Genomic DNA, 17297 nt, shown 5'->3' with positions numbered 1-17297 from the left:
CTTTTAACCCAACCAGTAAGTATATATTTAGTTAGGATACTTCTAATTTCTTCTAAAATGATATCCACATATTTCTGTGTTACGTGAGCTTTAAGAGGGAGTGTAATCCTATCCAGAACTGGTGAGACATCTGTTCATGGATTGGTCTTGTTCCCCACCCACAGCACTCCCAACTTGTCTGAATTTTAAGTTTCAATTTATTTATCCTTATTCAATCACTGTCTCCACACATTGATTCAGCACTTTTGCTAGCCACCAGGATTTAGAAAGAAAAGAACCTGCCCTCTGGAAAGGAACAAAACTGACATCACACTGATCCTCTCAAGCCATAGTGATCAGGTAAAGCAGACGAATATTGCAGTTGAGGGCTGCAGTGTGGATTAACAAGGGCATGCTATTCCTGCCAGTCAACCAGTTTAGTTTATATAGCAGGGAAGAAACAGGGCAATTTCTGTGCCATCACCAGGTCTGAATCCATCCTGAAGAGCATCTCAATATTATATTCATAATTAATAATATTGAGTTGTTTCCAAACCTGTGCAAATTTCCTGAGCCTTTGGACAATATATATTATGGTCTTCACTGCCCATGTCTGTTCTGGATTAAACTGAAGTATATATAATTCACACAATGAGCATATTCACGTGCTGTTATGTTGGTTGGACATAAATAAGTACTGTCAAAAAATCAGAAGTCATCCTCATGGAATGGGCATATTGTGAAGACCATTATAGCAGTGCCATTAGGCTAGTATTTCAAATATATGTATTTGGCATAAAGTTATGTTTCATAGACAGAACCCTGTGACTTCATTTAACATTTTAGAAATTTGCAGTGTTAACAAGAGAATTAACGATATAAAGAAATTAGTGTTGGACTTGAAGTAATACAGAATGTGAGTGTTTTTTCACAAGTACTAGAGGACTGAATACTACAGACCTGTTTTCAAATTGGTGCTCAGAGATGTATCCCACTTGGCTTTTCAGCCAGTTCATGATCTCTCAGCTAGGCTACTTCATAGAGATAAAAACAATTAATACCTAGAAATTATTAGAGAAAGGCAGGACCCAAATGTAAGCTAGCATGGTGTAGTTTGGAGCAACAGCTTCTAATCTGGCAAGTTGGTTTTGATTCCCCGCTCCTCCACATGCAGCCAACTTGGTGACCTTGAGCTCATCATAGGCCTGAAAGTACTGTTGTCACATAGCAGTAATATCAGGGCTCTCTCAGCCCCACCTATTTCAAAGGGTGTTTGTTGTGAGGATAGGAAGGGAAGGCGATCGTAAGCCATTTTGATACTTTTTCTAGTAGAGAAAAATGGGGTATAAAAAACAATTTCCTTCTCCTCCTTCTTCTCTTCCTCTTCCTGTGATGCAGAATTCAAGGAGTCACTGAATTCTCTTGAACAAGAAGTACTTTGATTTTTTTTTAATGTGTTATCTTCAGAATGGCTTCAAGTTAGAGAGTTTATTTTTTACAGTTATTCTGTGATAGCTCACAGTGTTAAGCAGCATAGATAAATGGGCTTTAAACAGGCTGTTTCATTGTACGGTGGAGTGAATGCCCTAAATTACAGCAAGCTTTCACAAATAACAGAAAGTTGGATAGGTCAAGTAGGCATAATATAATCACAAGAGAAAAATGTCTCTTTTAAAGTGATATTTTCTTAACCAGAGAGCAGCAGTGTAAAGGCTTAACTATTCAGGACTAGTCCTTGTGTGTCTGTTACACATGAAAAAATAATTTTGTGAACTGAGGTCTTAACTTCATTATCAAAAGACCCATCAAATGTGAGTGAAGGTGCTGGTGGTGGAATGAAGATTTCCTTCTTCCACATACCACCATCTTGCCTGTCCCAGCGTCTTCCTAAGTAGTTTCAATCCAGGGTCGAACATCTGATCATTTGGGGTATGGTTCGCCAAGCCGGCTCAGGTGGAGGTGGGAAGAGGGAGACACAGTGTCCTATTAGGTCACTACCATAACTCAAAAGGCCTTATGACTCAAGAGATTGGAACCCAGCAGTGAATTTTGGTGTCACTAAAATGCAGATGATACCCAGCTCTGCTTGTTTTCCTGTGAATCTAAAGAGGCTGTGGTTTGTTAGAACTCATGACTGAAGGTGGTGATGAGGTGGAAGAAAATGAGCAAACTAAAGCTTAATTTAATCAAGGCTGTGGGTTTAGATGTTCTATTGATGTGAGATTTGTATGCTTGGATGCAGCCACTGAGAAAACTTAAGTATCTTTAATTTTTCTTAAGAGGAGTGGCAATTCCTGCTTTCTTGCTACTTCTCTTTTAGCACTGATCCTGTGTCCACTGGCACACAGGAACAGCACAGTAGGATCTGAAGTGAAGGGTGGAGTCAGTAGAAATCCCTTCTCTTTGTCTTAAGAAAACTTAAAGGCTCTTAAGTCTTCACAATGTAATTGGAAACAGGCCAGGGACCGGTAGAAATATTATTTGACTTGTATTTTAAAATTATGTTTCAATAATTGATGTAACGAGAGAGAATATTCAGTTACAAGAAAAAATTGGCTGGCACAGCCCTTAGAAGAGAAGTATTAAGTCTCTGTTCAAAAGGACTACATCTTTAATGAAAGGGCCTAATTTGATCTGTTGCTTCTCTGACAAGCTCAGTTACATCTGAAATATAAAATCTATGAACTGATCAAAACGTAATCAGTGTCACTTACCACTGCTGTAATATTTGCTATGTTTTCTGTCATTTACCATAATAACAAAAAAATTGCATTTTTTTTAGAAAATTGCAGGGAACCTCAGTCAGTTCACTTTATTTGTGATGCACTGGACTATAAAATAACATCTTCAGATAAAGTGATAGCACAGATTTGTATTTTTTTTTTAAATAAAGTCTGTGCCACAGCTTCATTTAATATTCTTTGTCAGCATGAATTTTTTATGTTCTATCATTCAGGCATTTTACAACTCAATTTTACTGAGCCTCTGTCTAGTTAGAGAAAATGAAACCAACATGATGGTTATTGCAGTGTGTAAAATTGAGTTTTTAAAAAAATATATATGGATACATGGATTGGTTCCTATTGCCCTTTAATTACATATTCAGCCAGCAAGAGACCATTTCAATTCATGATTGTTGAGTTATAATCTTTATACAGCTGTCGCTGTATAAACATAAAAAGCTAAGGCCTAAGTGGGCGGAGAGTGGGCGGGGCTGGTCCGGGTGAGGGCCCGTTTGGGTTCTCACCAGGAAAGACCAGAGTTCCAGCCAGTCAGGAGGCACGAAGCCAAAGTTCTGCCCCTTCTGCCAAACAGTTGGCTGACAGGGAGACCACAGAAAAGCCCCTTCTCACTTAAAATACTGCTCTGGCTGGGGGTTAGACACAGCCAAGCCATGTGTCTTTCTTCTTTGCAGCTCTCTGTAGGTTTGAGGCCACTGCACAGCGTTATTCTGCAGACAAAACTGGATGCTGTTGTGGAGGTTCTTTTGTCTCCTGTTTCATCTGCACAACAACCCTGTGCAGTAGGCCTCAAGTCTTTCAGCAACAACCTGTGTGGGAGGCCTTAAATGTTTCTTCTCTACCTCAACCCTTTCCAAAGTAGCCCTTTCTGCCTAGGAAGCTGATCTTTATTCTCTGCAGATGAGTTGTGATTCCAGGAGCTTTCCAGGCCCCACCTGGAGGTTGGTTACCCCTGGGTTGGAAATATTCCTGGAGGTTTGGAGTGGGACTTCAAAATCATACAATGCCTCAGAGTCCAGCCTTCAAAGGAGCCATTTTTGCCTGCAGTTGGGAGGGAGTGGTGCAGTTGTGACCCTCCTGGGCTATGGCCTATGGCCAGCCCTTACCAGCAACTGTTTGTATTCTGGGGTGCAGAAACACAGACCAGCATCAGTCCTGTGAGCCTGGAAAATGCAGGAAGATCTAAATAAATATGTACAGCCTGAAACTGTAAATAGTGAACAAGTGGCTGGAGAGACAAGGGAACTGACTTGACTTTTTTCAACGTTGGCCTGGCAAATAAAAAAACAGTATTAAAAAACCTTACTAAAGTCAAGACTGCTGTGCACAGAGAGACTTCTTCTTAGGGTTGCCAGCTTCCATGTAAGGCTCTCTACCCCACCTCCCTCATGAGGAGTCTGCTATGGGGAGAGTAAAACTATTGGAATATGCTTTGAGACACCTGAGGCCTCCTGGGTTACTGCAGCCCATTCCCAGTTCTTTCAGACCTCTCATAGCCCCACATCCATCACAGGTTGTCTATTGAGAGCCAGTTTGGAATTGATTGCCATGTAATTTTCCCCTAAGAAGAGACCCCAGTCTGATTTTCCCTTCAAATATCTGAATACATGGCTCTGGAAAGCTCATCTGTAACCATTGTGCCACAATTCCCAAAGGTCATCTCCCACACTCAACACACATTCCAAACCACAGGTTCTTGTCACCCATATCTCCACACCCATGCCCTCATTTGCCACCATGCTGCCAGAACCTTCCACACAACACATACATTCAACCCCATGCTCTTACAGACTGGACAACTCCTCCCCTTCCTCTTCCCACTGCCAAGCTCTAGCACCCGTTGTATTCTTGGATACCACGGGCTTTGCCCCTAGTTTAATATATTCTGTTAAATTTCTTGCACAATGACTGGCATCACTATAGGAACTTGTTTATCTATACTGTACTTAAGCAACAAGATTTTATTATTTAAAAGTCTCTGCCCGTCTCTCCCCAGAATATTACTATAAGAATAACAGTGCTGTCCTATGTACTGAGAGCAGTTGTTTAGACTGGAGCAACTGTGATAGAATTGCACTTTAAATTTCTTAGTGTTATGAAATAAGCAACCAAGACTATTTAATTTTCTTTTTGCTTCATATCTGTTTTCTCTGATAACATATTTTATGAACAACTTTTTACAATAAACTGGGAGTTGACTGGAAGCGTTAATATCTGTACAGTACTTTCAGACTAACATTGTTTCTGTTATATCATTTGGAGCAATGTTACTGAATATTTTCATGGATTTTTTTGACCACCATTCTGCACACTGTGTTTTGTTGATGTGTTGCAAGAAGAGACCTAAGAAGAGGCATTAAAGAAGAGACCTAAATCATTGCCCTATCTTAGTAGTATGGATCTCCTCATGTGGCCTGTGTGTTGGATGCATGCAAATGTGAAAACCTGCATGATCCAGCCTGTGACATGTATACTAACACAGCTTCAGCACTCACAGTCTGCAGTATTGTCATGCTGGGATGTGCAGAATGTGATTGGTGCCTCCATCCTGTCCAGACCAGAATTATCATAGGTTCAACATAATTATACATTCCTTCTCAAAGTTTTCTTTTGTAGATTTGATTAGTGAAAGCTGTAGTATACGATGAGTGTGATTCCTACTCTCTGTTATTTTCTTTAGACACAAAAACATGTAATGAAGTTGATCTGGAAAATTCCATGGAATGGGAAGTGAAGACAATAACCAGTGCAATGAAACAGTATTTGAGGTAAGCTTACACTTTGTAAATACTACAAAGGATTTAAAAGTTTTATTGTACAGTCAAAACTGTATGCTTCTTTTGATGAAAGTCACTGTGATGTTTTTGTTGTGAAAATATTCATCAAAAACCCTTACAGCCTGAATCTGTAGTTTGGCCACCAGTGCTGATATATATATATATATATAACTATATCATGCTATCTAGCTATTACATCTTGGACCCACCGTTCCTGCAAGTAGCCCCAGGTGCAACCTCAGGAACCCTGTGAGGTAGGCTAGTTTGAGTGATCCAAGATAGACAGAAAATTAGATGGGGATTTTAACTTACAGTTTCCGAGGTATAGCAGGCCACTCTCATTCTAATATGGTATAGCTCAATTCCTTCACTCTGGCTATAGAACCCAGAGTGTTCCCTTAACTTTTGTATTGTATTGACAGGATAGTGATTCCCTCCTTTCCTGTGCAAAGCGTTCTGTAGTAGTGGTAAAGGTCAGTGCAAAAATGTGCAGAGTATAACTTGTAGTAAGGAAAGGTATACATATTTTGTATTTGGGATGTTTGTACTTGTAAATAAATGCTGATTTTATTTTGTTTAATAATTTCATATGACGTGTCTTTACAGAAGCCTTCCAGAGCCATTAATGACATATGATCTACATGGGGAGTTCATCATTCCTGTCAGTAAGTATTTAATTTAGGATCAAATCTTCACTCTCTTTTATTGTTGGATTACAGACACAATAAGGGACAAGGTTTGGGGGGAAATGTGTGTGAATGGATCCAGCCTTGTGGCTAGGCAAGGAAAGCCTGCTTGTACTGCAGTTGATAAAGGGAATTCAAAGCACAAACTGGCTTCAATTTAAGTAACTCAGCAAGGCATCTCCTCTGACAGTCTGGTGACATGTACTACTGGACTATTCTTTAAAAACAACTTGTAAATAAATAAATCGTCTGTTATTTTACATAACGCCTGTCTTGGTGATCTCTATGTTCTTCTTGTTCACCACAAAATTTATCAGCAAACCCAAGGCCTTTTATACTTGCAACTGTAATTGTACCTATAACTATAGCTGAGGAGAGCAAGTGAGCAAGAGGTTTTATTTTAAAAGAGCCTAGATCTCTAAAATCTCATGAGGCTATTGATTTATAAGAGACTCTCATAGCTCCATCCCCTGCTCCTGTAGGATAGAGTAGGGCTCCTAAGCCAGAACTGGCTGCCTCACCAGTCTGTTCTGCAGCCTGTCATTAAGCTGGTGGTAGGGGAGGTCTCCGTGCTGGAGCTTGGAGCCAGAAGAAACATAGTGATCCTCCTCCATGAAGACTTTATAGCTGTTTATCTTTCCATGGCCTCAAACAGAGGTGAGAAAGTATACAGCTGCCTACATATTATTCTCTTCACATGCTTTATCCTTCACATTAGGAATCAGGCCCTTGTTCTTCCTGCTTGGCCATCCCTCCATCCAGCTCCCTATAGTGGGCTGTAGATCTTATGCAAACCCTTTTGGAGTCCCAGACCTCCCTCAGTAGTTCAGCAGGGCCAGAACTCCAGACACCCTCCTACTGTTGCTACCCCTACACCAAGAATACAGACATCACTGCCCAAGACATAGAGTTCCATTTATACGTTGTGGCAGATAGCCACTGATGGACCTCTGCTCCATATGTTTAGTCAGGATAGAGATTCAGAATTGGATCTGGAATTTATATAGGAGCTGGTGATTGTGATGCTGCACAAACGGTGCAGAATGGTCTGAAAGAGGAATCTTAAGGAATGGTACGCGAAAAATGAGGGCCTCTGAAAAAATATTACAGCATCTCATATTATCTAAGATCCATGCTTTGGAGGAACAAAGAAAGGCTGGAAAAAGATAAAGACAGGCAATGGAAATGGGAACAAGTAGACAGTTCTGAAAATGTATTAGGACAAATGGTAAGATCTTACAGCATAAAGCAAAAGTAATGTGTTTTTAAAGGAATAAAATGTATTGGTAATAGAATTGTTAGACAAGTAGAAAATTACTGCCCAGTAACTTCCATAAGTTATAAGTAACTTTGATAAGTCTCCTCTCTTATGTTCTTATGTAAGACCAATAGAAAGTTACTGGCCTGTCAGTTTGACATGTTTTTATTTTGAGTCCTTTAGAATGCTGTGTAGTACTGAATGCAAGGAAGGATAAGAGAGCTCTTATACCAGGGGCTATTTTTAAGGGTGAGCAAACATGGTTGAATGTACTCCTAAGGCAGGCAGTAGACCTCAGTCTTACCAGATGTGGGATCCACTGAGCTGCAAGCTCATAATGGAACATCATGTAATTTTGGAGTCAGGTAATAGGGAGAGGGGGACAGAGTTATGACCCCATCAGTGTCAATGGGTAGCTGGAAAAGCTGGGAACAGGAAATGTAGGACAGGCATCTGGAAGTATACTTTATCAGTTACCACCATTGGGTGACCTTGCCTCACTCTGCTCCATATGTGACCTTGCCTCCTCCTCTTCCTTTTAGCATGGTACCTTTGCTCTCTACACAGGAGGATCTTCCAAATGGTAGCAAAACAAATGTTGCCTGTCTAGAGGGTCATGATCTCTGAATGGATCTGCTATCCAAAGGCATCTCATCAGTAGTTTCAAGGGGATAAAATGATGATTCTGTAGGAGTAGCAGCATTCTTTACACTGAAATTTAGCTGGAGGAATAATTGCATCAATTTAGTGTTGAAAAATATATGAAGGGAAAAACAAAATATTGAAAGGATACATTTCTCTTTTCAGAAAGAGATAAAACTAGAAATAAGGTGAGCTGATGGAAGTATTTAAATGTATTAGCTTCTCATGAGCATATGTTTATACCAAGCGCACGCTTTAATAAGAAATTAAGAACTACTATGTTCTTTTCTTATGTAGAAAGTGGTAGCCCTGAGTCCCGTGTTAATGCTGTACACTTTTTGATCCATAAACTACCAGAGAAGAACAAAGACATGCTGGATATTTTGGTGAAACACTTAGCAAAGTAAGCATTTACTTCTTTATGTGAAACATCTGTGGCTGATTTTCTTTGGGGGTGGAGATCAGAATAACAAAGTCCTTAAAAAATATTAATATCAAGATGTAAAATATAAACCTGCAGAAGAAATACAACTTCAGTCAGCCAGAAATGGTGAAAACAACTTTGAGCTGACAGAAATGTTAAAAACTCAATCATCATTATTGAACAAGTCAATAGAGCTAAAATAGCAGAATTAATAATCATTATCTAAAAGCACAGGAGAATAAATAAGCCTTCATTTGATGCTGTGAGAACCACAAATATAGTGCCAAACAGGAATCCAGGGGGAACAATTTCAAAGTCAGGTTACCACAATTAAAAGTCTTCGTTGCTACTTGACTCACCTCTGAGAAATGAGGCTGGCAGAACAAGAACTTAGAGAACTATCCAAATGGATGGATGAGCTATATGGAAGAATAATGTCCTTTCCTAATACTAATTTAGTTTTCATATTTTCAGAGATCCTTTGCATTCAGTGATAAATACCATTCTGGGTAGGAACCTCCAAAAACAGAAATGAAGCTTACCTTATTCTGTGTGTGTGTTGGAGAATGAGGCTGAAGTGCAATCCATTAATGAAGACACATAAATGTTTGCTAGCTGCATTCCTAGTTTTAGAGGTTTAAGTAATGCTGAAAGGAGAACCAATGGATAGTTGTAAATGTTAAATTGCCTTTGTGCCTCTGTCAGTTAAAATATAGATGTGTTACTCCATTTTAAAATGTAGTTCATTATGAGGGTAGAGAAAATACTTTATTCATTGTTTTACAGGAGAAGTAATCATTAAACAAATTATTTTACTTTAGTACATTTTAGTCTTACTTAAAGGAGCACATGGCATCATACATTGTTGTTCTTCCCTTATTTTTACAATAATCCTCTAATGTAGGCTGGTCAGAGTTAGAATGACTGTCCCAAGTTTGCCCAGTAAACTTCACAACTAGAGGTTGAACCTGGGTCTCTTGGATCTAGTCCAATAAACTAACCAGCACCCTGCACTGGCCCTCAGTGTCTGTTAGTTAAGGAATGTAATGTTTTTCTTGCAAGTTATTATTCAAAGGTCAGTAATGGCTCTTCATAATTTTGGTTGTTCTCTTTTCTCCTTTTTGTTTTTGAAAAGTGTTTCAAAACATGCCAAGAAGAATCTAATGACTGTAGCAAATTTAGGAGTAGTGTTTGGACCAACGCTAATGCGGCCACAGGAAGAAACTGTGGCTGCTCTCATGGACCTGAAGTTTCAGAATATTGTAGTGGAAATTCTAATCGAAAACCATGGCAAGGTAAATATGGAGAAAATACTTGACTTTGATTCTGTGGTTTACACAGAGCTGTGCACATTTCATCAACTCAAGTTTGGGCCCTGTGACACTCTTCTATTAAATGTGGTGTTCCTTTGTCAGAGTAAGACTCCTTTGCAGATCTTTGGATGCAGACCTCCGTAGTTAAATATACATTTGCTTTATTTATAGCTGCCCTTCCCCCCAGTGGGGACCCAACATGGCTTACACTGTTCTCCATTTTACTTTATTTTACATATGGTAATCTAGTTTCATTCTGATTCTGTTCTACTTTCATGGTATCTTTGTGATGTATCAATGATATTCTTTGTGGAAAATGAACCTTATAAAGAAGTTGAAATGTTGATTTAATCATGTGCCATAGTAGCCTAAAGAAACTGCAATTTTTATGAATGAAAATCTGGGAAAATGTATTTAAGAAGATCTGAGACAGTCTGAATTTTCTGATACAGAATCCAATAAGAGATTAAGTTGCATTCAGACTAACTTCTCTGCTCATGGAAAGGGTAGAATAATTTCCACCAATTAATTCTTCCTTCTGCAAGTCCCCAGTTTGCCCCTCGTGTTGTTTCTTAGAGTCTGTCCATGTGAATATAGGGGAGGAGACTGGCCAGCATCATCTTTCTTGTCTGGATTCAGCTCCAGCTTGTTCTGCACTAGCCACCAGACCACAGCCTCAGAGTAGACACATCTAGAGATTTGGGTAAAGAAATATAGAGCTTACTGTCATGTGCATATTGATGACACCCAATTTCAGTGTTCTGATGGATTCAGCAGCCTCATATAAATGCTGAAGAGAACAGGTGACAGAATGGAGCCCTTCTGGACAAATCCTACCCTGCTGATTCTGCTCCTCCAGGGGAAATTTTTTGTCTAATGAGATAGCTCATACAAATGGCACCAAGTCTTAAAAAAAAAAAAAACTTGCCGAACTTCTTCTGTACATCAGGAAATGAAAGTACTCTGAAGGAGCAATATCAGTTTTCTCCCAATCCCCCATTAAAAAAAATAAAACCCACCATACAGATTGGCTTTTGCAGTATTGTCTTTCTGCCTCTTTGGGGTTTTGAAAAATATGTTTTATTTTAAAGCCTTTAATTGTTCTATTTCTACTATCATTTCTGCACTTGCCAGCAAGTATTGGCTTATTTGACTGACTTTCCTTTCCCACAGGCAGTTCTGCCGCTTTCCCAGACTGGCAGAAAGCTTGCTTTCTCTAAAGTGGAGACTCTCCTAGATTCATTATAGCCAAACTGGCAGACAGATGTCTATGGAAGTATATCAACTCAGACTAAAAATGTTTTGCTTTTAAAAATTAATTTTATTTTTCTGGACAATAACAGAGAGGTGGCAGTAGAGGCAAGCTGATTATTCGCCGGTCATGCTTCAGCAATCATACTAAAGGAACTCTGTGTAGTCCTGATTTCCTGAGACAAGCTGTTTTACTAGCAATAATATCCTAATGATTGTTACGTGTTGAAAATGTCTTGTATACATCATGCTACTAAACTGTAATGATTAAAGTCATGAAAGGTGGGCTGTCATTATCACCTCCCTACAACATATGGGGAAACTGAGGCAAAGAGATGTTTGTCTTCCAAACAATTAATGGCTCGGCTGAGATGTGTTAACCTGGTAAACGACAGTGCTCTTAACTATAGTGCTACACAAGCATTCAGAACTGAAAAGAAGAATTTGCCCCAGGCCTGACTGAGTGCGGATTGATTTCAGCTGAGATCACAGTATTTCATTGTGCTGCTCCTTTATCTTTTGAAAGATTTGTTAGATCCACAAGTTTCTTGCTTCTTATGTTCGACCATTACTAGAGTAGGAAGAGATTGTGTATAATGCTTATGTTCTGTTGCCATATATGACCATGTTTTTTGCTGCCTCAGGTATTCCTGAATTCTTTTAATGAGATGCATAATTTTTAGGAACTGTTGAAGTAAGAAATGAAGCAATGACGGTCTTACCACTCTGCAAGGCTGAGGCAATGATGAGGCATTCCTTTGGTACAAGGAGACTTCCTCTGACACAAGAGGCTCTTCCACTTGAAGAAAAGCCTATCATATAATAGGACAGCTCCTGGTGGCAAAGCAGTGCGCTGGTATTAGCTAAGTGGCCTGGTAGGATATTTGCTTTAGGATGCTTAGAGCTGATCCTGCATTGACCAGGGGGTTGGATTAGATGGCCGGTATGGCCCCTTCCAACTCTATGATTCTATGATTCTATGATATGGACTGTTAGTTAATTCTTTTAAAACCTAGACAATCCAAAATGTTTAGTAGCAACAGAGAGGAAAATGCAGCAAACTTGAGGACCATAAAATACTTTGAAACAGTAATTCTGTAGGTGTTCTTAACTGCAGAAGGAGACATATTCTGAAAGACTGTTTATTACTTTAAAGCATAAGACCAGCATCTAGTCTTTTCAGAAAATATGCTTGTAATCAGTGTGATTCAGGAGGAGTAGGCTTTCACTTATTCTGTATCCTCATCCTACAAAAGCTGTGCTATTTCATCAAGTTTCCAGTTGTCTTCAAGGACATCTAAAATATAAACAGTAGAAAAGCTGAAAAGTTACCTGATAACACAGTATACCACATTCACAAAGGAATCAGCCATTGTGTCTCTCACTCATGTGTGTGTGAGAGACTGCCCCTTATACAAAAATCAGAAAGCCCTTGATGATGATAATCTGTCTTGCCTGCTGATTGGCTGCATGGTGAATGAGAACAGTAAACATGGGTGTCAGGATAGGGCTTTTTTAATAGACATTTTTGAGTTTTCTTGCAATTATGGATGATATTTGTTGTAATTTCAATTATGCCATCTGTTAAAGGTAAAGGTATCCCCTGTGCAAGCACCAGGTCATGTCTGACCCTTGGGGTGACGCCCTCCAGCGTTTTCATGGCAGACTCAATACAGGGTGGTATGCCAGTGCCTTCCCCAGTCATTACCATTTACCCCCCAGCAAGCTCGGTACTCATTTTACCGACCTCGGAAGGATGGAAAGCAGAGTCAACCTTGAGCTGGCTGCTGCGATTGAACTCCCAGCCTCATGGGCAGACAGCTTCAGATAGCATTTCTGCTGCCTTACCACCCTGCACCACAAGAGGATCTGTACATCCCCCATTAACAGTCAGTTGTGAGTGTTCCTTCTTGCTCAGCATTGTGAGATCACCAAACTTCTGTGAAGAGTTAACGTGGTTTAGTTGTTAAGAGTGGCAGCCTATAATCTAGAGAGGTATGATCCCCTGCTCCTCCTTATGCAGCCAGCTGCGTGACCTTTGGCTAGTCATAGTCCTTTTAGAACTGTTCTTGCAGAGCAGATTCTGTTAGAGCTGTCTCAATCCCACCTACCTCTCAAGGTGTCTGTTGTGGGGAGAGGAAGGGAAGGCTTTAAGACTCCTTTGCATAGTGAAAAGCAGGGCATAGAAACCAACTCTTCTTGAAGTACATTTAACTTTTAAAAAGGCAAAAACAGTAGTCTCAGATGCAAGTGAACTATTCAGTAGGTGGCTAGCAAACTGCAACAGAATTGAAAAGCTGTTCCTGTATGGACACACATGAATGCACACAAATGTATGGCTGAAATTTGCAGTAATAACTATTAAAATATTTTTTAGAGAAGTGGGATGTTTGTGCTTTTCCCAGGAGTCTGTAAAGAGGGCTGTAATCCATTGTATGGAGCAGAACATATCTGGCTAGTCCTGCTCCATGTAAAAACGTAGAAGAAGGGGGTGCTTCAAGAAGATTTTCTTTGTTTTATTATTGATGCAACACAGTTTCATTTTAAAAACATTGCCCTATGTTCAGTGAATGAGATGGACAATCATTCCGCCATTATGAGATATGTTAGCAAGTCATATATAGTAGTGCCTAGATTCTAAGATGGCTGCACATTGACTCTCATATAGAAGTACAGCCTTCACCAGCTTAGGATATAGAACTGAGAGGAAAGCTGTCAAGTATGTAGTTTGGAGATGCATGAACACATACGCTATACAAATCAAGAGGGCTTTGAGAGAATTTTTTAGTTTCAAAACAAGCTGCCAAAACATTACAGTACAAATGGTAAATTCTAACATCCACACACAGTATGCTTTCTCAATTTTCATATACTGTATACTATTTTGGAATACTTCCCCTCAATTCAGATATAAAATTTCCAAATGGAATAGACAGCTGTTCCCCTGCTGTTTAAAACACAGTGCAGCATAGACTCTTAAGTAGACAAACAGAAGCAAGAATAATAAAAAAAAACAATCCTGAATTCAGATTATTGCTACTCTCTTTCCTGCTGGCTGCCAGGACTTACTAAGGTACTATTTGTGCATATGTTTAGTCTATGAAGATGGCACATGAGGGATCTGAAGAGAATACTGTTAAGTCTATTTAAGAAGTAAGAATCCGGATGTAGTTCATAACACATTCTTCTAGAAAAATCTAATTGTAATAATGATGTAGCAAAAAAGTCAGCTTATTAAAGAGGCACAGCAAAAGGATTGTGTATTGTCATCTCCATTGACAAAGGATAAACTGAAGTGGGATCTTCTTTCTGGAACAGTTCAGAAACATACTGCACTACTGTGTAGGTGCTTGGGGATCTAGTACAATTCTGTCCTCACTGTAGTCTACCTGGGCTGTGCCATGAAATGCTCTACCCTTTCATCCTGTGGAATGTTTCTCAGCACCTATCCAACTGTTCCTTTACAGCAAGCTATTTCCTCAATTAAAGGGCCATTCAAAAGAGTCCTGTGTGCTACTTATTGTGAGAAAGCTACCGTATTTGCTGGCCCCCAACATTTCCACTCAAAATACAGTACCTTGGGCCACTATGGGCAGCTATGTCTATCCCAACTGAAGTGCACCCGGCGTATAAGATGACCCCTCCACTTGGAGGCATGTTTTTCAGGGGGGGAAAGTAGTCTTATACGCCAGCAAATACTGTATGTATAAGGAGATCATATGTGAGAAAATTGACTCTGTTTTCCTATATTGTGGAGGCTCTTCATTTTGGTCCAATAACTAGTTTATTATTTTGCTACTATGTTGTCTCTCTATTATACTGTGCTTATGTAAAACACTCTTGGAAACACCTAGAGCTTCAAAAATGTGTGAAAGCATAGTCAGACACAAGGCATGCTCAAGGTCGGTGTGTGTATGTGGAACTTTAGTCTCTCCTGCTTCAGTTCTCTCCAATTTGGGGACACTGTTACAAGCAGATTACCTCACAGGGTGTCTGTTATGGGGAGAGGAAAGGGAAGGTGACTGTAAGCCACTTTGAGACTCCTTCGGGTAGAGAAAAGTGGCATATAAGAACCAACTCTTCTTCTACTTTGTATTGTTAAAGGGAATTGAATTTTTTTCTTGTCCATTAGTGAAGTATTTCTTTAAAGGTCTTAATAATTTATAGCCCTCATTAAGCATTCACACGATCATGGAGCTTCTCTTTGGTTCCTGCTCAGTTTATTCCAGTGTCAGCCTATGACGTCTTGTCCTTTAAAAACAGGTACTTTGAAACCCATTTCTTCAACTAGGAAGCTATTTCTTCACCTAGTGAGTGATGTGCCTTATTTTGTGACACTGCTACTTCTCTGTGCAGAAGGACAAAGTAGTGTTATGGCCTAACCTTTTCTTTCCGTTCATAGCTGTTTCTGACTTTCGTATTAGCTAGGATATAGTCCTGCTTGTTAACTTTCAAAGTGGTAAATTTGATGGGGAATTGGCAATTGTTTAAGCCTAAGATACTTCAGGAGCTGGGCTTGGAGTAGAAATGCACCCTCAATGCAATGTTTGTTTGTTTGTTTGTTTGTTTGTTTGTTTGTTTGTTTGTTTGTTTGTTTGTTTATTTATTTATTTATTTATTTATATGGTTCCTTAAGGATTATGGTCCATTGTATTACATCCCTGGCTTCCTCTTGTTTTCTGTTCCTGTGTGTTTGGAATATGATCTAACATCTGTAGTCACTGCTTATTGTAAAAGCCAAGTTTGATGTGGCCTTAACAGGGCTCTCTGCCATCCTCTTCCAAAGAGTTGTTGTTGTTATGTGCGAAGTCGTGTCCGACCCATCGCAACCCCATGGACAATGATCCTCCAGGCCTTCCTGTCCTCTACCATTCCCCGGAGTCCATTTAGGTTTGCATTCCAAAGAGTACAGCCACACAAAGCTACTCAATTTTCTTATTACAGTGCCTTAAACTGGGCAACTTTTGTGAAAGATATGATGAAATTGAAAAGGAAGGCACTTAATGCAATTCATTCAGAGTATAGTCTCTGTTCTCAAGAGGAATAGGCAGAATCCTTAACTATGGTGCTACAAAGTTCCCAGGTAATTCTTGAAACAGGTACAGAACTAGATACTATGAGGCATCCATGGCATCCATCTAGGGATAGATAAATCTGCGGATCTGGGCCATATGGAGGCTAAACAAATTTTTCAGCAAAATGCCACGTTTGAAGAAAAACCTGAATTTTTAAATAAAAAATATATGGGTATGTGTTAAAATTTCACAGAAAGTAAAATAATGTTCTCTGTGCAAGCACTGAGAACACCTCTGGCAGTCAATGCAGAGCTATGCCAGGCATGTTGCCAGTGGCATCTTCTCAGACCCAGCAGCTGGTCCCAGCAGCAGTGGCACAGCCCAGGGGCTGCGGCCAGAGAGCCAGGAGCCACTCCAGACTTGACAACAGCAGCCCTGCAGCCTGGGACTTCGCACTGGACTCACTGGCAGGTCAGTCCAGGGAGAACTCAGTGGCTGTGTCAGGTCTGGTGGGCTCAGAGAGCGTAGGGGAGGATGGGAGTCTCACAGGCCCCTACTGTTTACATTTAATTGCATAGTTAATCACTTGGAAGAGTATCATTTATGGGTAAGATGTGGTTCTCACAGGTTTTAGTTAGCTGGATTATAATATGTGAACATTGTCAAGTAAAAGTTAAATGCATTCCTGTTCCACTGGTGTGTGTGTGTGTGTGTGTGTGTGTGTGTGTGTGTGTGTGTGTGTGTGTGAGTGAGAGAGAGAGAGATGGGCCATGCATTTTGATCTTAAAATCTCTTGGACTTTAAAGTAGATAATAATAACCATCTCTTTCTTTTAAAATCCCTGAATGGATGCATGAAGCAGATGCGCAATTATGCCAATAGTTGTTGGAGCAGAAAAGCATTTAGATGCACTCTGTGACCTTGAATGGTCTTGCACTTGACTACTTTAAAAATTCCTAGAAGAGTGCAACTTGTTTTCAGCTCTAATGTCTGCAGAAGGTGATCTAGACATCTTTACAATGTGTATTCTTCCATCATCAGTTAAGAAAATATAGCAAGCAGATTAGATAGATGGTCCAAATCATAGCTCAGTTGTTCCAGGCTGCGTACTGGCAACCTAAGGTTTGTCATCCAGCCTTTTGTCTTTTTCCACTATCTTAGTAGATAATGAAGAAAACAAACAAAAAATCCATGTACTTCTGAAGCACTAT

General features: G+C 39.8%; 1 protein-coding gene across 1 annotated transcript in view; it reads left to right on the top strand.

Annotated features, from left to right (window-relative positions):
- ARHGAP10 (Rho GTPase activating protein 10) overlaps window positions 1-17297 on the top strand; it is a 129186-nt gene that overhangs the window by 68943 nt on the left and 42946 nt on the right. The window contains exons 15-18 of the mRNA XM_077300149.1: window positions 5401-5488; window positions 6104-6162; window positions 8381-8486; window positions 9643-9802. Of these exons, the coding sequence (XP_077156264.1) occupies window positions 5401-5488; window positions 6104-6162; window positions 8381-8486; window positions 9643-9802 (413 nt within the window). The remainder of the gene's footprint in view (window positions 1-5400; window positions 5489-6103; window positions 6163-8380; window positions 8487-9642; window positions 9803-17297) is intronic.

Source organism: Paroedura picta, chromosome 10 (genome assembly GCF_049243985.1).
Source record: "Paroedura picta isolate Pp20150507F chromosome 10, Ppicta_v3.0, whole genome shotgun sequence".
NCBI lineage: Eukaryota > Metazoa > Chordata > Lepidosauria > Squamata > Gekkonidae > Paroedura > Paroedura picta.
This window is presented reverse-complemented; position numbering and strand designations above follow the sequence as displayed.